At 43.2% G+C, this 21,173-nt stretch overlaps 1 protein-coding gene across 6 annotated transcripts in view; it reads right to left on the bottom strand.

Annotated features, from left to right (window-relative positions):
• TTC3 (tetratricopeptide repeat domain 3) overlaps nt 1-21,173 on the bottom strand; it is a 108,291-nt gene that overhangs the window by 32,969 nt on the left and 54,149 nt on the right. For all 6 annotated transcript variants that reach the window (XM_054578254.1, XM_054578261.1, XM_054578274.1 and 3 more), the window contains 11 exons: nt 18,870-18,992; nt 17,779-17,880; nt 16,277-16,369; nt 15,574-15,638; nt 14,436-14,572; nt 11,812-12,138; nt 9,147-9,398; nt 6,397-6,443; nt 5,198-5,254; nt 4,245-4,318; nt 3,355-3,519 (listed from right to left, as the gene is read on the bottom strand). In XM_054578254.1, the coding sequence (XP_054434229.1) occupies nt 3,355-3,519; nt 4,245-4,318; nt 5,198-5,254; nt 6,397-6,443; nt 9,147-9,398; nt 11,812-12,138; nt 14,436-14,572; nt 15,574-15,638; nt 16,277-16,369; nt 17,779-17,880; nt 18,870-18,992 (1,442 nt within the window). The remainder of the gene's footprint in view (nt 1-3,354; nt 3,520-4,244; nt 4,319-5,197; nt 5,255-6,396; nt 6,444-9,146; nt 9,399-11,811; nt 12,139-14,435; nt 14,573-15,573; nt 15,639-16,276; nt 16,370-17,778; nt 17,881-18,869; nt 18,993-21,173) is intronic.

Raw genomic sequence — 21,173 nt, 5'->3', positions numbered from 1 at the left:
GGTCACCAGTTCGATTCCTGGTCAGGGTTGTGGGCTAGGTCTCCAGTGGGGAGTGTGTAAGAGGCAACCGCATATTGATGTTTCTCTCCTCTTTCTCCTTCCCTTCCCCTCTCTCTAAAAGAAAATAAAATCTTTAAAAGAATAAACTTTATTTTATTATTATTATTATTAACCCTCACCCAAGAATACGTTTATTGATTTGAGAGAGAGAGGAAGCGGGGAGAGAGAGGGAGAAACATGGATCTGCTGCCTCACGTACATGCCCTGACCAGGGATTGAACCCACAACCTAGGTATGTGCCCTGACAGGGAACTGAACATGCAACTTTTTTTCTGGTGTATGAGATGAAGCGCCAACCAATTAAACTGCATCGTCAGGGTTAAATTTTTATTTAAAAAAAAAAAATTCCGTAATAATTTGTATCATTACTTTTGTAATCAGAAAAGAATTTTTTTTTCAAAGAAACAGAGCTTCCATGTTTGTCCACTGACTAAGTAGCAATCAATTTTTCACGTGTTCAATGCAATACAAAATTAAATTCAACAAGGGCCCTAGCCCAGAGAGAAATAGTATAGTAACTATATTGTGAATAAAATTTTTATAGTTACTATTATTTGAAATGAAATCCAAAATAAAGTTCGACTCTATCACTTTTCTGGCCTTGAAAAATAGTCTCTTTAGGGTAAATGCTGGGTCCAAAATAACACGAAGATGATTTCTTCATAACCCATTGCGATACAGGGTTCAGAACCTGTCACCCACCCCACAGGACCGGGGGCTGGCGTGGCTGTCGAGCAGATGCGAGGGAGCTGAGGCCCGATGGAAGACGCGGGTGCGACCGAGGCGAGGAGGCCCACAGGACCACGCCAACTCTGCCGTGCCACAGGCTCGCCTCCTGCCACATCGTGCGCGCCATCTCGAAGTCCTAGGTGCTGACAGGGTAGTGCTCCTGTATTTCAGAACTGGAGGCAGACACTGGGCGGGCACACTGTGCTTGTCAGGAGTTAAAAAAGAAACTATCGAAAAAGTAATTATACCACAGAGAGCAATAGTTGTTATGTATATGTGTCCACACGTGCACATATATTCTCACACTGGATGACACCATTAGTATCTTGAATAGTCGCTGATGGACCTTCCTAGGACCAGTGCGCGCCACTGTCAACAGGGAAAGGGGTAGGGACAGAAACATTTCAGAAAGCGTTCCCACCCTAGTGTTCTGGGTCCTTGAAAAACCACTGTTTTCTACAAGCTCATGATACTTACTTCACAAAGTCATTTTCATTTGTAACACACTGTGATCTGACCAATGATCAATTTATTTCTCCTACTCTTTGTGAGCTACACTATTTACTTCTAAGAAGAAGTAAACACATGCCTGTCACTGGTGAATTCTTCTTCTCTTGCTTAATGGCACTTTATAAGACTATAATTGACCAATGATCAATCTATTTCTCCTACTCTTTGTGAGCTACACTATAAGACTGTATTTTCTACTTTTTCTACAATCTTGCACAGTGTTTAACCTTACTCTTGGTTGACTAATTAACACCACTAAAGAGGCGTTAGGAGAAACTAAATGCAAAATACTACCTACTGAAATTTAATTTGCTTCAACTATCTAAATGATAAAATATTAGAACTAGAAGGGAGTCATTAAAAATCAATGAGTTCAATCCTCTACTTTAATGTGAAATACTTAAGAAAAAGTTAATTAATAGCAGTTATCCCAGTATTCTGCACTCCCTAACATTTTTTCCTACTCTATACTCTTTTCATACACCACAGTTTAATTTTTTTTTTCTTTTATCCATCGGTCAGTAAAGGGAAATCATTCTTGGGCTGATCATCACAGTTTACTTAATTTTTTTAATCCTCACTCAAGGGCTTCTTTTTCCATTGCTTTTTAGAGAAAGAGGAAGAGAAAGAGAGAAACATCGATGCAAGAGAGAAGCATCAATTGGTTGCCTCTAGTGCATGCCCAGACCAGGACCCAAACCTGCAACCTAGGTATGTACTCTAACTGGGAACCGAACCCACAACTTTTGGTTACAGGACAATGCTCCAACCAACTTAGCCACACTGGCCAGAGCATCACGTTTACTCTTGAAAATTAAAAGAAAGAATTATGTTTTGAGGTGACTCTCTATAACCTACTGACTTAGTCTTATTATAAGATATCAATTCTATCTCAAAATACAAACAAATCCACCTATAATTCTTCCTCTTAAAGGTGCTTAATTTCTTCCCACTAGTAATGGTAATAGAGTCTCTAAGAAACAAGCTCCTGAAAACTACACAATTTATCTTCAGGTCTGGATGCCTCAAGCAAAGTCTAACATATTTTTCAAAATACTAGTGTATTTTTATAGCTGTTTTCATGCTGCCATCCAGGAGTTCTCTAGAAATAGGACTCTCAGCACTTCAATTCTAAAGAAAACCAACAAGAGGAACCAAGAGCATATGACCAGACTGAACAGGAATGATACAACCGAGGAAAACAGAAGCGACCAGACTGCGGCTGGGTGACCGTCCTCCAGGGGAGCAGTTAGCTGTTGAATTAATTCTCTCTTGCAGATCTTAGCCCTTAGTTTCTGAAGGAAAGCATCATGCACTGCTTATTAAATGCCAAGCTCAAAATGGTCATTTCTAGACCTTCCTGAACTCGTCGCTCTATTTGACACACCCTACTCAGACTTGCCGTAAGTGTTAATTTCACATTCACATTTTCCATCCGAAAGTAACTCACACCCAAGGACAGGACAGGCAGTCCTCTTATTAGACCCATGCCAGAAAGTCAAGTCTCCACCACAGCACAGAGATACAGGGCTCTGCAGGTGCACCGCCGTCCCAGCTGAAGTACTGTCGCGTGGCAGAAGCAGTACCAAGATCCGGGTATCCTTTCCCCAGGAAAAGCCTAACACTTCACCAAGCTACTCGACTGGACTGAGAGATGCCCACCAGAGGCGTCCATCACCACAAGAACAATGAGAGGAGTCATCACCCTGCTCTTTCTCAAACGCAGACCTGGAAATTCATGAGGAAACAATTACGGCTGGAAACTTTACCAGTCCTATCAGGACACAGGACAGTTTGGGAAGTAGAAAGTATGTACATTAGCAGCTCAAACTGACAAAAGTAATAATCATTAAGATTACAAGTTTAATAATTAAAAACTCTCAATTATATTTGTGTAATACTAAACAAAAGCTGTAAAAAATACTCTTCTTCCCCAGAGTTTACAAGGCCATAAATGGCTCCTTTAAGAAACATAAGGGACACAAATTTGAAAACTGAAGATCTTTAAATGGCAGCCTCGGTATGAAGTAACAGTCGTAGCCGTGTTCTACTTACTCGTACAGAGTTGAACATTTTTGTTTTGGGTTCATGTCCCAAAGCTGCTTGTCGTGGACAACAAATTCACTGTTGTGCTGTTCATAGAGGGCTTCGAATTCTTCCACATCTTGCCGAAGATGCTCAGGCACTACAAACGGGCCTGCGGAACTTGAAGAGCTTTTGCTGATTAGAAAACAAAAAAAAAAATTGTGTACATAATAAGCTTTAGGTGATCCAGAGTAATACTATATGTAAAGCTCATAGAATACTGCCTGGTATATAAGTGTTACAATTTCTCCATTTAAAGAATCCAGGAAAATGACTGTGTGAAGCAACTGTTATTACGCCTTTAAAAAATGTTGAAAATAAACAAACATTTTTTGTGGTTTCTGACCCCTAAAGAGTATGATATAGAAAGGTCACTGCTACTCACTAGTTTTATTTCTTCTTACATCTATTTGTTTCTTGAAAACTCAGCTTCAACAACTAGATGCTATTAAAAATCTAAGGTTAAATTACTAAATCACATATAATTCCCAAAACATTTCTGCCTCTATTATGGCAAACATGCTAGTAAGTATCAATAGAACATTCTCTTCAATGAATATTTTAAAGAACATTTTATAGGACTGTCCCACAGTGTATCCTGCACATAGTAAGTTCTCCAATTTATCAAATGAATGTCATCAGCGCTGTGATTTTAATGCATTTTGTATGAATTCTCAACACTGACAGGCCATGCTATAAATTCAGCCAAGATGGGTCACACATCAGGTTGTCATTAAAGATGCATATCTTTAGACAGAAAAGTTAGAGAAAACACAAACTGAAAGTACATTAAATTAACATCACGTATTAAGTTAAAACACTTGAGTTAAAATGAAGCATAAATTAAAAATTATTCTTACTTATGGTCTTCGCCTGAAGTGGCAGTCTCATTACTAGGTGTCACTGTAGTTGTTCCAGAACCAACTAACATAGGCTGGTTTAAAAGAGGTAAAAATGACAATAATTTTCTACCTTAAAAACACCATTAAAACCAATGAATGCTTACATAAATATGCATGCAAATTGCCAATATATGAGATTTATCTAAATTGTCTTGTGAGTAGGAACACATAATAGTAAAAGTTTCAACAACCATCAATAGACCGGAGTGAACATTTAGGTAGCTTCCCACACTCCCAAAAAACTTAAATGGCACTCCTTTTAAAGTCCTGTCTTATGTAAACTGCAGACATACAGTCAAAGACAAAAAGAACCGTTTCACTGGCTGCTCTCATCCGCCCCTAGGAGTCGTCCACTTTTTCCACCCTGCCCCCGACAGCCGCGGAGAGCCCACTGCAGACTTAGATTCTGAGGCTGTCAATTCTGAGAATCTGTTATAATGATTAGTGTTCACCATCTTCATTTTGAATATTTTACATAATAGCTCTACTAGTTATTGCTCACAGGAATTATGTCTCATACAGATAACGGTGGGGCACAGGGAAGCCAAATAACGCGCCTGAGGTCACACAGGCAATAAAAACAGCAGTAAAAATAACTGGTCAAGAGCCAAGATATAAACTCAAAGGCCACCTTGGCACCTGCTCTATGACAACCCTACAGAAGCCTACATTGTGACACTTGTTTTTACTCAAAAGTAATCAGAAAATTTTTAAAAAATATATAAAAGTTTCTTTTAAGAGTTATATACCATATGAACCTTAAATTTCCTCAAAATGGAGACTGCCAAAATATCTTTAAAACCTAGAAAGTCATCTCAACAAAATGCTTCAAAGTATCCCAAGAATTGGTTAATTCTAATCTACATATTCAATTACCTTAGATAAGAATTAATACAGAAAACACTCCATACCTTTGAATCTTTTGGTTTCTTTTTCTTGCCTTTGTTTTTCACCTTGGTAGGATTAATCTAAAACATGGGGGGAAAAAAATCACTGAACACTCAAACACATCATTATGAAGCTACCATGTATTATAAACACACTGACTGTGATAGACTGGTCATAAGCTGAGTTATACAGTATGTTTAACAAAAGGAACACTACCGTGTATCAGCGCCACGGTTATGATTTATACTAGAAATAATGAACAAGTGTAATGGTGCCTAATGTTACAACTGAAATTACATTTGTTCCATATTTTGAACTCATGTTCAACAAGGCTTTGGGCATTTCGAGCAATTAATCAGACGTCGAAAGTGAGCCCAGTGGTATGCGACCAGTGTTTTAATGACCCTCTTTTTACTAAGCACACCAGGCCTCCTCCCCGGGCCAGACACCGGGGCGCACAGAGTGGGTGCAGACGGAGCATCTGACTTCTCACGGGCACGTTAGCTGTGTTTCCATTCTCAGCTGGGCCATGTTTGATAGGCCAGGTTAAGACAAAACTTCAAGTATAGATGACTTGATCCTAAAAATCAGTAAACAAGCAATTTTCTGTCTGAAAAGTTCCACAACCACTTAAGGAAGACATCTCTGACATTATTTTAAGTTAAACTCAATTTGGAGCTATTCAAAACAATGTCTCTGGTTTCCTTAGGAGCAAAACATTAAAACTTTCACCATACAGATAACTTTTTTTTAAAAAAATCCTCACCTGAAGATATGTTTATTGATTTCAGAGAGAGAGGAAAACAGAGAGACGATGGATCAGTTGCCTCCTGTACGTGCCCTGACCGAGGACTGAACCGACAGCCTAGGTATGTGTCCTGACTGGGGATTGAACCTGCAACGTTTTGGGGCACAGGCCGATGCTCCGACCAGCCAAGCCACCCAGTCAGGGCGATAACTTTTTGTTTTTATGCCAGGAGGTGATTCAAGATTTAGCTGTGAAACCTTTAAGGCCATTGCCTAATGAGAGCCTCAGAGTTTGGCGACTGCTGCCCCCATTCTGAAAGGGGGGCGGGGCTCAGCTGTCCAGCGCAGTAGTTCCTGCTACCTGGAGTCCTCCAGGTTTGGTCCCAGCGACGACGAAGCAAACATGCCTGGGCCCTCCCCGCTCCCTTTGCCACACAAATTAGACCATAACATTGAAAGCGATCAAGTAACTTACCGGCACATCACCGCTGTCTTGTTTCCTTAGCACAGTGCAGCGGCTGTCTGTAGGAAGACACAGATGGTTTTGTGAGGAAACGGAATGTTAACGCTGCCACGCAGCGCACTAGAGCCTTAAAGAAAACCACCCCAGATACACTAGCAGACACTGTGTTCTATGCCTTATCTGGCCTGGACACAGTCTAGGTCAGAAACCACGGGTGAAATGGCTAACTAAATAGGAAACCAACTACAAAGAACAACAAATTTCAGTCCAGTTCAGTGCAATGGGAGTGCCTTCTGGGCGCCAAACTCCATGCCAGGTGCTGGAGTTACACAATATGTTTACACAGAGGTGCATCACACAGTCCCTGCCATCCACACCCCCGTGCTCGACAAACAAGACAAACTCACTCCTCTCACCCCATGTGCAACTGCCACAGTAAATGTAATGGGAACAAAGCCGATGAAATAATGACGTCTTCAAGGGGAGAGGCCCCAGCAGGGGGCGGGAATCAGGAAGGGCTCTGGGGAGGAAGGGGCTGGAAACAGACCGTCCAGTCCACGGGGTGGGATGTGGCTGGGGGAACGGCACGCGCGAAGGAGGCGGGAGAGCACAGGGCAGGCTGCGCACCGTAACTGGTGTTCATTCAGGAGGCAGACGGGCAGAGCGATGATGAACCCGGGCACACGATGGGAACTTAGGCTCAAGTCAAAACCGAACAAGCGCTTCCCAAACAGAATAGAGACAGGATCAGACCGATGCTCCTCCAAAGTCACTAGAGGCGACGCAAGAGGGAGACCTGGAGCGGGGGGCGCGGCGGGGGTGGTCTAGGGGCATGGAGACCGGTCTGGCGGCTACCGCGCTCGCCCAGTCACCGAAAGATCGCTGTGGCCCTGGCCTAGGAAGTGCAGCTGGACGGGGAAGGACAGAGACCAGATAAAGCTGATCGGGCTGCTGGCAAAGTAGATACAGGGTGAGAGGAAAAAGGAAGAATCGAAACTAACTCTGGTTTCCTGTGTCAAGGCGAGATGCACAAGTGTTATTAAATGAGATAAATTCAGGACACGAGTGGGGTATAAGCGGGTTCAGCCACGGTGCTCGTCAGGGGCCTCTTGGCTTTCCACACAGAAACTCCTTCAGGGAAACGTGCGCGCCCAGAGCGCAGAAGGGAGGCTGGGCCTCGCGGCACTGGTAACGTTACAACATCCTTTTTTACAAGATCCGTGGACTTTTTAAACTTTTAGGAAATATAACCACTTCTCATGAGAGGAGAGAAAACTGGAAATGTCTGAGGCAAAGTGCAAGGCAGAGCAACGGGACTTCAAAATCTGTTGGCCTGTCACTCGGCCGCTGGCTCCCGACCGTATGACTAAGAGCAGAGAAATCGTCACAGCCAGACGGACCGCGTGCTTTAGGCAGGGGACCCAGGAATAAAGAAAAATGCATAGAGGGCGTTACTGTGTCCTTTTTGTCGTCCTGTTGTGGGACTCAAACACGCCTCGGGTTTTGGGTGCTCACTCCAGGGCAGCACTTCCTTGCCAGCGGCAGCAAACCGGCGGCCATGCACACAGACTGCCAGGCAGCACGGCGCGCCTGGGCGTGAAGCAGTGCCCTGGGAAATAAGGCCGTCCGCACACGCGTGTGCTCCCCACCGGGAACCACAGCGGAGGAAAGCTTCGGGGTCCTTACACTGCATGTGCGCTCTGACTCCTTTGTGCAGGGCCAGGCCTCTTAACGTGCACTTTAAAACAAGCAGCTGGGATTTAACACGAATGCCTAGCGATGAAGCAGACTTCTGATGCTGGGCGAAAGGGGAGGGGCGTTATCATAAGACATACATGTACTAGCAAAAATAGGAAACTCAAATTAATTTCGAATCTAAAGCTTTAGAACTTTGAAGCAAAATAGGCCCACACAGATGAAGAAACTAAGAATCAAAGGCAGCTAAGAAATGAACTATTAGCTGTCCTATTCTGCCAAACTGGACTCCAACCCTCACCCAAACAAACAGCTGCCCCGACTGCCCCGTCCCCTGCTAAGGCTGGCGGTCACCCGCCCAGCTCCAGCTCCCCTCAGACCCCACTCCACCGCAGGCCTTCTTCTCCCCGGGAGAACACACGTGCTCAAGCCCGTCTGACCCACTTCGTTGGTCCTCTCTCACTGATCCCACATGACACGTTTATTCGTCTCATTCCCTGCTGAGGGGCACAAAGCCCTCGAGGGCAGGGAGCGGCGCAGCCATCGCTGAATTCCTCGTTAACACCCAGCGTGGGCCATGCGGCGGAGGTAAAAACAAGCTTTTTCACAAAATGGATCTGGGAGGAAGCCAAGCCAGAGCCCACTTTTCCCGGCTCGCAGGTCCAGGCCCCTCCCCCCGCGGTGACGTGCTGTCTGTCCCAGGTTCTGCAAAGCTACTCGCACGGACCAATGCCTTCCTGGCTGCTACAAATCAGGCCCCTTCTTAATAAATCCTGGCGACTGAACGTGCAGTCTTTGCCGTGACATTGTCACAGTGTCTAAGTGAGAACGGCAATGGCTCAGTCCGTGTAACGGACCCCTCTGAGCGTCTCCACAACACTGAGTTCAGCAGAGTAAAAGGGCTTTAGGACATGAAGAAAAATTATTATTCTTAATCACTAGCCTCCCCAAATAAGCCAGTTTTACCATAACAATTGTCACTATTTTTTAAAAGTATTTAAATAAATTAGGTCCTCCACAGATTTTCCTCCCTAAGATCAGGTATAATATAAACGTGGCCCACATACCCATGATATCGAAGAATTCATCCAGAGCACTGTGCAATGCTGGGAACTTGTCCCTGTGATCCTCCAGCAGCCATATCAGAAACCGGGCGTCCTTCAGCGACGTTGGGTCACAGAAATAGTCAAGCTGCTTCCCTTCTATCGAGTGTAGTTTGTGGCCATATTTCTCATTCCAGAGAAAAGTCATGATGCTAAAATCAAGCTCCTTAAGAGAATCTCCGTAACGAGAAAGAAAAGATCCTGCGGCATCTAAGCCTGTAATAAAAACAAAGCCCAAGTCAGGAGAAGGGAAAATCATTTACTGTAAAAGCACACTGACCAGCACATCTTTGAAAATGATTCCATTACAATTTGCTTACAATGTAGTGAAAACATGTAAATACTTGAGAAGAAACTTGTTTAAGCTCTTATACATTTCAGAAGCACCATTTAACACTGATAACGCCAATTACAATAATTCTTATCTATTAGTTGAATAAGGTGGGGTGAAGGCTTCTATTATTAGTTATTTTGATTAGACTTAGGAAAAGGCATTGAATTCCTTTAAAAATACAGCAATAACCTTTCCACTAATTCATAATGACTTTCATTCCAATTAGTACAAACGAGCAAGATTTTACAACGCTTCTCTACATATACTCCACAGTAACAAAACATCAGTACTATGCAAAAGCTTCCCAAGTGCCTTTAATCAGGAAGTGGGTAAGCTCCTCCCTCAACACCTCCAAGGAGAGCTCCATATTCCCCAAAATGTCATGGCTGCTAACATTCCTCCCCAAAGTCACGGCCCTCACCATTCCTGGTTCACTCCCCCTTCCCGAATCAGAAAAAGGGCGGCTGCAGCCCCACACTGCTACCGACCGCACGCTGAACCCCGCTCCTCACTAAGTCAGCCTCGGAGAGAAGGGCGAAGATCAGCTCTGCCCCTCTCCCACGAGCCTCCGCTTCGGCACAGTCCGCTCTGCCAGGGGCCGCAGGCTCTCCGACCCCAGTCCGAGTTACCCCCTACAGCTGTTTCTTCCAGAGGCAACAGCTGGTTGGCGGAGGTCATATTGCATGAACAGTTCTGATCATTAAACAGCAGAATCAAGGACCCCATAAAACACTCATACAATACTGGGTTTGAGGGAATCGCCTATGAAGAAATACCACATTCCCACCCCCCACCTAAGGCTCACCTTAGAGCACCTACTCAGGGAGGGAAAGGCAGAACTCGCAGTTCGTTGCCCCCCTTCCCGCCCCTTGGGCCTCCCCCTCCCTTCCTCTATCTGCATATAAATTGACCTCTCATGTTAAACAAGCACATGATGTGACTTCCTGTGAGAAGAGGTAAAATTCCAGGAAGTGAAAATTACTTGCTTTTAATAAATGTGAGCTTTACATCAGGGCTATAGTACAGCCTGAGTAATTAACATCCTTGAATCATTCCACAGCTTTGAATAGAACCTGCAACTTTAAATAGCATGTGTATACTCATTAAAATACCTTTAATCTGCAGAATAAACGTGGACTACGTCCAAATCACACACTCCCGCTCTCCCGCAAGCGAGCCGACAGCCAAAGGCTGCCGCCCGCCTCAACGGACAGTTGGCGGGCACTCCCGCCCAGGCCAGCACAGCCAGGGGAGCCTGCTTCTCAGGTCTGTCTCACAGGGCAGTTTAAAGCAAGAAATAACTGCAACTGACGCGCCAGGTTGTTAATAGACACCAAGACAATCGTCCCTTCGGGGTAGTTTTCTAGGACCAGAAACGCGTGGCACCCAGTGCCAACCCTGCTGCCCTCTTCAGTGTCTCTGCCCAGAAATCTGCCACGTCTCCTCTGCAACCCTAGCGCTGCACCAGCTCACGTCTCTGAGGACTCGGGCAGCTTGGTGGCTCGCGGAGGCCTGGCAGGCTGACTCTGGGCCCCAGGCCACCGCAAGACCCTGCTCTGCCACTGACCTTTTGTCTAACAGCTGCCAACCGAACCATCTCCTGTGCAGGCCAGCTGCCATCAGTCGGCCAGGTGAGCTGGGCCCGCGTGGGCACCCAAGAAGTCACCATCCGGTGCTAGACAACTCGGCCCGCAGGGGCCTTCCGCAGGCCCTGCGTGAGGGCCTCGGGCCAAGGGCCTGCGTGGGGGGTGCTCCTCAACCAAACTAGGAAAATCAGGACAGAGGAAGTCTTACAACCCTGTGGTTTGCAACCACCCAGGTACTTTTCTCCTAATTGTTAGATACGGGTCACTCCGACAGAGATCTGCCTTAGGTGGTGTGATCCTAAGCAGTCAGTTCCATCTACACGTCCCTCTCAGTTTTCCTTTAAGGACTCCAACTGCTGGACCAAACAGTCCCCGAGGGCCCAGCCGCCTGGCTCCCGGGGTGCCTTGTACTCCTGGCTGGGCCTAGTATTTACAGTTCACACACTTACAAATACTTCAGCATAACGCAGGACTGCATTTTCTAACTGACTGAACTTTATTGTGTTTATACCTTTTAAGACTGTATACTGTGACCTCCCTATGAAATAACCTAAAAATGGTGCGTTGGGAAAACAGTATTTTTAACCATATCAACTTATAGTCCTACATTTTAACAAATCATAAATGATGACAGGAAAACAGAAAAGGACTCTGGGGCCCTCTGTTTACCCTTCCTGCCAAACTGCCTCTCTAGACGTAAATGACATACCGAAGCTATTAAGTTTCTGGATCCAGGTGGCTAATTTTGGCTCCATTTCTTCAAGCTCGCTCAAAATATGCAGGAATATCCTTGTCTTGACTCTGTTCTTTTCTTGAATCAAGTGACGAATGACATAGTCCACTGCTTCATTTAGAAAATTCCTGCTGGAAAAGCAGGTCGTGTAGTCTTCGGTGCTCAGCACCTTCCATGAGAGCAGCTCCTTGAGCAGCTTGGACGGGTTCGGCACTCCGGCCTGGATCTTGTCGGCAGACAGCTTGATGCACTGCAGAATCCGGTCGTCCAGGAGCGGGCAGTGCTGCACCCGCGCTGCATTTTCTAAGGGTGAGCAACGGGGGTCAGTTACAGCGAGAAGCCAGGCCGTCTGGCAAAGACGGACACTCAGGAAGAAATGATGTGATGTTACCCAATACAAACATGATTCAGATTCTTTGTGACTCAGTTGTTTGAAATAAACAACTCAAGAAAGGTGAAATTAGGACTATAAATACAGCATGGAGTGAAGTAAGTTGACAGTTGCTCGTATGGAAAATACAATAATTACTGAATAATACGAGAATAAGCTCTGTGTTTCACATACTTACAACTGTAAACCTACTTTTGCCCCACTCTGTATTTAATACCTTTGAAAAAATATGGAAGTTCATATTAAGTAAAACGTATCAAAAGTACCGTATCTCCTTTTCTCTGTACCACTCATCTAACATCTAAAATTTTCCTCTAAAATAAGGTTACTTCCCTCAACCATCCTAACCCAGCCTCATCAACAACCCAGAATTTATATTCAATAAACATGTTTACTCATTAAGTATACAAAGGGGGTTTTTTTGGAGTAGAAGTGATCATTTATTCATTCATAGATTCAATTTTTATTTGGTAGTTCTTGTTATATTATTTATCTAATTGTTGGATCCTAAGTTGCAGACCTCACTGACTACAGGCTGGAAAATACCTTGGGAATCCATCTTCCCACCCACTCATCTCTCTAATGGATGGTCAGTCTCTTGAAGTGAGACAAGTTAAAATACCAACACTCACTGAAAACTTCTTCAGTAGGTGTTGGGAAACGTCCCGCCTGGTTTCAGGAACTGCAGCCTCGCCGACAGACGAGAGGGCCCCAAGGTGGGAGCTGAGCAAGGAGGTCGTGGGGAAACAGGCCACTGAGGAGACCAAACCTGTCTCCCTGCAGGGACACAGCCCCTGCCTCCCTCACATCGCCCTGCTTGGCCCTGGAGGACGGCTGGCTGGTCAATGGCGCGTAAGACCCCTCGATGGAAAGGGTAACCTAAGACAGGCACAGCCGCAATGGGCAGCCGGGGAAAACTTGGGGGACACACGTAAAGGGCACAAAGACCCTCACCCCTCAGCTTTGATATGGCCGGGTCCTCATTCTGTCTGAAGAAGTCTCATTTCCTGGCTGCCTTGCTCCCCTCCCGCCTGGCTCAGGCTTGAAACAACACGGGAGACAGCCCTAAACGGGATCGGGCGGTTCCCGAGGGAAATCAGGCCTAGAAGTGAATTCCTTGAAGCATGCTTTGTTTTCCCCTCAAAAGCTATGATAATCGGCTCAAGCTGGGAAGGAAATTTACATTATTCACAGACCCTGACCCTAAACCCTTTGGCGCCCTTATGTTTACGCTCTCATGTTTACTCGTCTTCTCTTGGACCCATGGAAATCGGTGTGTTCCTGCCATTTGTTTTCTTCAAAACATCATCTATTCTCTGTGAACATTAACATACTGATGTAATGAGATCACCGGTACATTCCTATTACCTAGCCCCACTGATAACCCCTTCAATAAAAGCCTTTGGACACAGGGGCTCGGGGCCTTCTCCACTGGAGGGAAGAGCCAGTCCCTCCCCTGGCAGCAGAGAAGCATCTGGAACGATTTATTGTATTTCACCCCCATCCGTGATGGCCCGGGATGGGCTCTGCGGGATCAGAGTCCCTCCTCAAGTAGGAAAGATTATTTTGATTGATTTGTAAGACATTAATGGAACTCTAAATGAAAAGACAGCAAGAGGAAATATTTCATTTTAAAGACAGCCACTGTTGCAGAAAATGAGAATGCCTTACACTTCAACTCGCCTGGACGTAAACATGCACAGCAGTGTGTCCGCACAAACAGTTCATTACCAGACACACCCTCCCACGTTGACCACAGAATGAGGACGAGATGAGCATAAAACAAAAGGCTGGACTAGCAATCTCTGTGGCACCTTATTAACAGCTTCTTTATTGGCACTCAGCATTATTTCGGATAATTAGTAATGAATTTACAGTTCACTGTTTTACAACTTAAATCCATAGAGCGAAGTCTACAGACCACTGTCAAACACACAACACTCATGCTGGATGTCGTTTCTACCTTCAGTTTAGGGATGAGAAACTTAAGATTCTGCCCTGGTAAGCAGCAGGGTAGTGTTTTGAGTCCCCATGTACTGCTTCCAAAATCAGTGCCATTTATACCACCCCCTCCCGTGACAGTATTAAAATATTAACTGACATCTAAATTTCAATTCAGTAACAACATAAGGCTCGGTAAGATGAATATCTATATTCACAGTTTAAGTGACAATATACTCTTTTTATCATGTTTTGGACTCCAGCATACCTTTCTGCTCTTCAGTTTTGGGTGGATTACTTTCCCTTAAGTCCTCTTCCATTCTTTCTTGTGCTAATTTTTTTGCTTCCTGTTTTTGGATCTTTCTCTTCACTTTTTTGTCTTCTTTCAGTTTTAGCTTCTCTAGGCTGATAAACATTTATAATTAATAATTCACCTTTGCTATAAACTCAATTAACTATATTCCTTTGTCTACTATACAAATCATTCTCTAAGCAATAAGTTAGAAGTTTTCCTTTTTAATTAGAACTTAGCCTGCACCTTCTGTTCAATATCAAAAACTGTTAACATGTGGTCAATCCAGTCAATCTAAACGTACATGTTTCATGAAAACAAGAATCCCAGTGATTAAGTGATGCTTAATTAAGGATGGCATGTACAGATTGTACAGATATTATTTCCATGTTTCTAAGTTACTGCTTAACGTAAACATGAATAACAGAAGTTACTCTGCAAGATAATACATATAAACACTCATTTCAAAGACCCTCCGTAAAGTATTATTTTCCCATCCCAATACTGGCTCACAACACTGGAATCTGATTGGTATGGTTACAATGAATGCTCTCCAACAAGTGATTTTTTTCATCATTTCTTTTGTTTTTTCTTGGTCATCAATGATGAAAAAAATCACTTTATTAGAATGGCAAACAAGAGGCAGGACCAAAAAGAAAAGCAGAGTGGATTGTAATTATTTGATGTTAACAAGAAGATACAAAGAAGGGAATAATTTTGAAATACATTCAGTATTTCAGTGTGAGAAATAAGTCATTGGTTCAAAATGTTTGCTGAAGAAAGATTAAAAAATATGCTTTTGGAATTTAAACAACTGACAGATAAGTATACAATTTTTATGTAACTGCCAAATCTACTAATCATATATCATGTGTCATAATTTTTCTTATAAATGCAACCACTAAATAAAACTTCTGATTCAAGTTTTCAGTATTTAACCATTCCAGGCCAGTTCTTTTTAAGTTTTAAATGTCCATAAAAATCACTTAAAAACCACTTATTTGGACATGTGTACACAGCCAATTTAAAAAACAGCATAATTTAGAAGTCGGCATTTAATAGAATTATGTTACAAAAGACATCATTAAGCTACTGATTTAGTTAAAAATCTTACCTAGAACATTTCTGTTTCAGAATAGGTCTTGGAGGAACTTTTTCTTTTACGACCTTGTGTTCAAACTTTAAATAAAACAAAGACATCCAAAATTTGTCTCATACTTCCATGACATAACGCACAAAACCACAAGTAACAAGCATTTCAGATGTACATCATCAATGTTCAATTTGGCAGAGAACAGTGATGATGATCTGACCCAGACAAAAGTCCAGAAAACTTCAGCAAAACAATTTGCTGAAAAGAGAGTAGACACGCTTTAGCAAGAAATTTTTTTAATTGAAAGTAAACAGACATCAAATAAACTATAAATACCATCCCAACAGCCAACTCCTGCCACCCCCATGTAGACCAGTTAGAGGTGACCCCTCAAGACACTCTCCCTCCCACAGGACCCCCTCCCTCCAAATCGCCAAAAGTTTATCTGGGCTTAAGAAAACAAGGTTATAAAAAGAGTAATAGCAGTAAAACTAAAATGAAAAAGCCTCCTTTTCCTGTTAGGAAATAAAAGAATGTGAGACTCCTTCATTGCAAAGAAGCATTCTCACATCTTCATAGTTCCTATATTTTCTGAAATTAAGTAACTGTTTCTGGAAAAGACAAGGTCCAAATTGCACAACTTTCATAAATTTAAATCATGCTTTAAAAGGTGTAAGCATTCTGGTTATCAATTTAATAAGGTTTTCCCGTAACAGATACTTACTTCACATTTAACTTCACCACCACTGCTGAAGATGATAATCTTAGAAATGATACCTTCACAGTCAGGGGTAAGACAAATTCCTTGCAGAAAATCCTGTTTGATTAAAAAACAAAAAAGTGCTATATATCAGAGTAAGTCTATAGATGTATACAATTTTAACCACCACGGACAGTTAAAATACGGTCAAAAACCTCTTTTAGGGAGGCACTGAAGCCCCTGCTCATTGCCCTGTGACTTTCAGAGCCGCCCTGTAGGAGGAGTATCGGCTATGGGGTCGACCACATGACTTGCTTTCGTCAACACCAGAAGCGCTGACGCGACATACACCATGTCCCAGCAAAAGCGTGAAGAAACACCAAATGGACTCGCCATTGATCTTCACCCTCTGCCACAAGAACACCTTCCCGGGAACCTTGATTCAGATGGAAAGAACATGGCCGACAGACTAGAGCTACAACATCCAACCCTGGCCAACAGCTGTAGAACCTCAGGACAAGTCACGTACGCAAGGGGAACCTTTCTCGTTGTACGCCATGAGACGTTTGGGCTGTATGTTACTTCAGTATATCCTCCTGGAAGTTAACTTACAGAGGGTATATTTCAACCCACAGGCATGGTTAAGGCCACTACGGAACCGTGTACAGTTAGAGAAACTCAGTTAAAGTAAGACGAAGACACAGCAGAAGTGACTCAATGGCCACAGTTATTTGGCCATATCACGATATCTTCAGTTAACTGTGTGAAAATGTATAAAATGTGAGAATACATCTCTGTCGAACTTCAGTAACCCCTGTTGCTAACGGACATCGAGCACAGCCACCTTAATTTTCCCCCCAATATTGACAGGGTTTTACATGAGGGTATGCAATGTAGAAAAAAGTGGTGTGTTGTTTTTTTTTAAGTCCCTAGCTTATATAAATTACAAACAAATTCTATGAATACAAATAATATTTTAAAACTGTGCCTTCTCATATACTATACCTAGCTAATGATAGTTTTAACATCATTATCTTGCTAATTAACAGAAATCCCAATGAGAAGTGGCAGTATAAAATTTAAGTTGATTCCTTAGTAAAAATTATCTCATCAAATTTTGGCAGAAAATAACAATCTTGAGACCCAATTCTGTATTATAACTTGAAAGTACTTAAATGAAAGATCCCTGAAGGCCTAAAATTGTCAGTGCATAATTTAAGACCTGTATTTTAGTATTAGACATTAAAATTTTGATTTTTGATCATAACATTCACAATGTAAAAGTTGATTAAACAATTTACTGAGGACCTTTGTGGTTATTACCTTTATAGTTGTATTAAATAAAAATAAAAGCTGATTTTCCACTTTATCATTAAAGTTTTAGTTGAAAGCTTTCTGATGATGCCTAGCACGTACAGGAAGGAATTTATACTCAGTTAAGACATTCTCCTAGGATTCTTGGTGGGGGTGGAATATCAACATACAATAAGCGTAACAGAAAATCCAGACAATCTTATTAGCCTTACCTTGTCAATTTTATCATTAAAGGTTGTTGTTTTTAACTTCTTCCAACAGTTTATGTGAAATTCTATTTTGCAGTACTGGCAACAGCTGATTCGTATAAAACCCTGGGGGTTTAAACATTTTTAAATTCACATTTAATTAATTCTCTCTCTCTCCCAGACACACACACTCTGACTCGGTCGCATGCATAGAGATAAAGAGCAAGCTGTTTACGTCCATCTGGCAGGCATAACTAGACATCCCATTCCCTCCTGGGGGGTACAATATTTTGGTAACCCAAAATGCCTAGTGTCAGAGATACACAGCTTGACCAACAGATTCATTTTCATAGTTTACAGCTGCATTATCCTCTACAATGTATAAAATATTTTATAAACATTAGTTCATCTGCTCTAACCAGAGACGGCGCCAAAAAGGGCAGCTCTTATTTTGGGGTTTTTTGTTGTTGTTAAAGATTTTATTTATTTATTTTCAAAGACAGGGTGAGGAAGGAAGAAAGAGAGGGAGAGAAACATTGATTGTCTCTCACAAGCCCCCTACTGGGGACCTGGCCCGCAACCCAGGCCTGTGCCCCAGCTGGAACTGAACCAGTGACCCTTTGGTTCACAGGCCGGCCATCAATCCACTGAGCCGCACCAGCCAGGGCGGGCAGCTATTATCCTCTTGAATAAACTAAGGCCCAGGAACTAAGTCACACAATTAAGGGCCAAACTTGGTCTCAAACTTGGTTTCTGAGTGGTCACAATGGCCTTCAGATTCTTGCAGTCGAATTTTACAAGAGATTGGAATTTCGGCAAATCAGAGGTAACCACCTCACAGCGTTTCCAGTGCTCCTGGGAGCAGGCAGTTTATGGCACAGTTAGCCAGCCTGCCTTCTCCAGTTACACCCTGCCCTCTACGTTGATTTCCATGGCTCTGGGCTTCGATGTGAGATGACGCAGACCTACAGAAGGCCAGGGGAAGGGGGACAACGGGACATAAAACTGCTGGCACACCAGAGAACTTGGGTGCCTCCGATTACAGGATCTGCTCCAGATTCATCTTAAGGCACAATTGTGCCAAGTTAATTTCCTAGTGTACACGCATTATTTACCTTAAAGTCTGGATCTGTTATGTATATCTGGATTTTGGAGGATCCATGGCAATTCTGATAGCAACAAATGGCATCTGGCACTGGAGGGAACCTGCATTCTTCAATGAACTTATCTAGCATCGCCTGAAACAAAAATACACAAAACAACTGCTACAACACTAATTCATCAATCACAATGCCTGAGATTTCAATAATCACTTGCTGTGAAAATATTTTCTGCATAGGAATGACAATTTTTTTTTTTAGCCAGGAAAAAACTACATACCACTTTTTAATGTTTCCCTTGTGGACGGAGGCTGATACAAACACATGTCAAGAGAATTACGGGGACGGTGGAGGACGGGGCAAAAACTAAAAAATTTTTTTCAGAATTTCAAAGTCAGAATCAAAATCTTAACCTGTTACAACCATCAAACCTCATTCTACAATATATGGCTCTTAGAAATCTCCTTGCAGCATTCGGAGGGCGTCAGACAGGTAGGATATCCCATAGGACTCTACTCTTCTCCTTCCCAAAGGCACTGCACCCAAGGCCCCCCACTCTTAGTCACCCACCTCCTGGGACCCTGCCACCCATGCTGTCTCCCTGAAGAATGACCCCACTGCTCTGGTGCCTCTAAGGGACCCGCGCCACCATGCTCCCAGAGCTGGCTTGTCACTCACAGTCCTATGCCCCGCCTCCCAGTCTACATTACAGAGAAGAAACCCAACAATCCTTGTGATCTGTGTTTTATTTTTGTTAACAGCAGCTTTGGGTGAGATATCACTCACACGCCATGCAATTCAATACGCTTCAAAGTGTGTTTTCAGAATGGTGAGGACCATTGCCACAATCTAAATTCAAAACATTTCATCACCAAACGAGAATTCCCACACCCATTAGCGGTGCCTCCTCACATCCCCCAGTCCCTTGCCCCACACAACCACAAATCTACTTTCTGTCTCTAAGCAGATCTGCCCATTCTAGGAATTTCATATACGTGGAATCATAGAATATGTGGCCTTTTGTCTCTGGCTTCTTCCACTTGGCAGAATGTTTTCAAGGTTTATTCATGTTGTAGCACAGATCAGTACTTCATTTCTTTCTGTGGCTGAATAATATTCAATTGTATAAGGGGACTACATTTTATTATTCATCAGTTGATGGACACTTTAAAAAAATATTTTACTTATTTATTTTTAGAGAGGGGAAGGGAGGAAGACAGAGAGGGAGAGAAACATCTATCAGTTGCCTCTCACAATGCCCCCAACCGGGGACTTGGCCAGCAACCCAGGCATATGCCTTGACTGAGAATCGAACTGGTGACCTTTCACCTTGTAGGTGGACGCCCAAGTCACTGAGCCACACCAGTCAGGGCTGACAGGCACTTTTTGACTATTATGAATAATGTTGCAATGAATATTCACGTACAAGTTTTTGTGAGAACATGTTTTTTCCCTGTATATATCTAGGAGTGGAACTGCTGGGTCACATGATAACTCAGGCTTTATTTATTCATTTCTAGAGGGGAGCAGGGAGGAATAAAGAAAGGGAGAGGAACATTGATGTGTGACAGAAACATCCATCAGTTGCCTTCTGCATGCCCCCAACTTGGGACCTGACCCACAACCCAGGCATGTGTCCTGACTGGGAACTGAACCGGCGACCCTTCAGTTTGCAGGCCAGTGTTCAATCATTGAGTCACACCAGCCAGGGCTATTTGTACAACTTCCTGAAAAATCACATCCTGTGGCTACTTTTTAAATAGATTAGTTGTCTTTTTATTATTGAGTTGTAAGAGTTGACCCCTGTGTTTTTAAAATCTTCAGCCAAAAGCAAGTTCTGAGTCCATGCCAGGATCCACAACTAAAAGTCTATCCTAGTCAACTCACACACAATTTAGTCTTTCAGTAACTAGCAAAGCATCCTAAGCTTCTGGATGTAAGAGTAGTATTGTCTGAGTCTTCAAGTACCACCTCAATATGTACAGTAGCTATGATGAAACAACGATGCTATACCTTTCTGTAAGGATAGCATACCTTTCTGCTTAGTAATTCACACACCGAAGTCCGAATGTCTAGGCTCAAGTCCCAGCTCCACTATTTCCTAGCTATTTAACCTTGAGCTTGTTTAACCTCTCTAAACTTCATCTGCCTCCTCTGTAGGATGGGAGTAATCGTAGTACTCACCTGGTAGGACTGCTGTAAGGGTTAAAGGTAATAAAATATGGCAGATGTATGACCAGCACATAGAACCCATTTAGTAAACGTCAGTGAGTCTGACTAGTCTTTAAAAGGGAAATGCCCGTGGGGGAGCTGAGAACA

The sequence above is a fragment of the Pteronotus mesoamericanus genome, unplaced genomic scaffold (genome assembly GCF_021234165.1).
Source record: "Pteronotus mesoamericanus isolate MK-2021 breed Mesoamerican mustached bat unplaced genomic scaffold, CSHL_Meso_final contig_116, whole genome shotgun sequence".
In the NCBI taxonomy this organism is placed as follows: Eukaryota; Metazoa; Chordata; class Mammalia; order Chiroptera; family Mormoopidae; genus Pteronotus; species Pteronotus mesoamericanus.
Note: the sequence above shows the minus strand (reverse complement) of the source record. Positions and strands in the feature narration are given on the sequence as shown.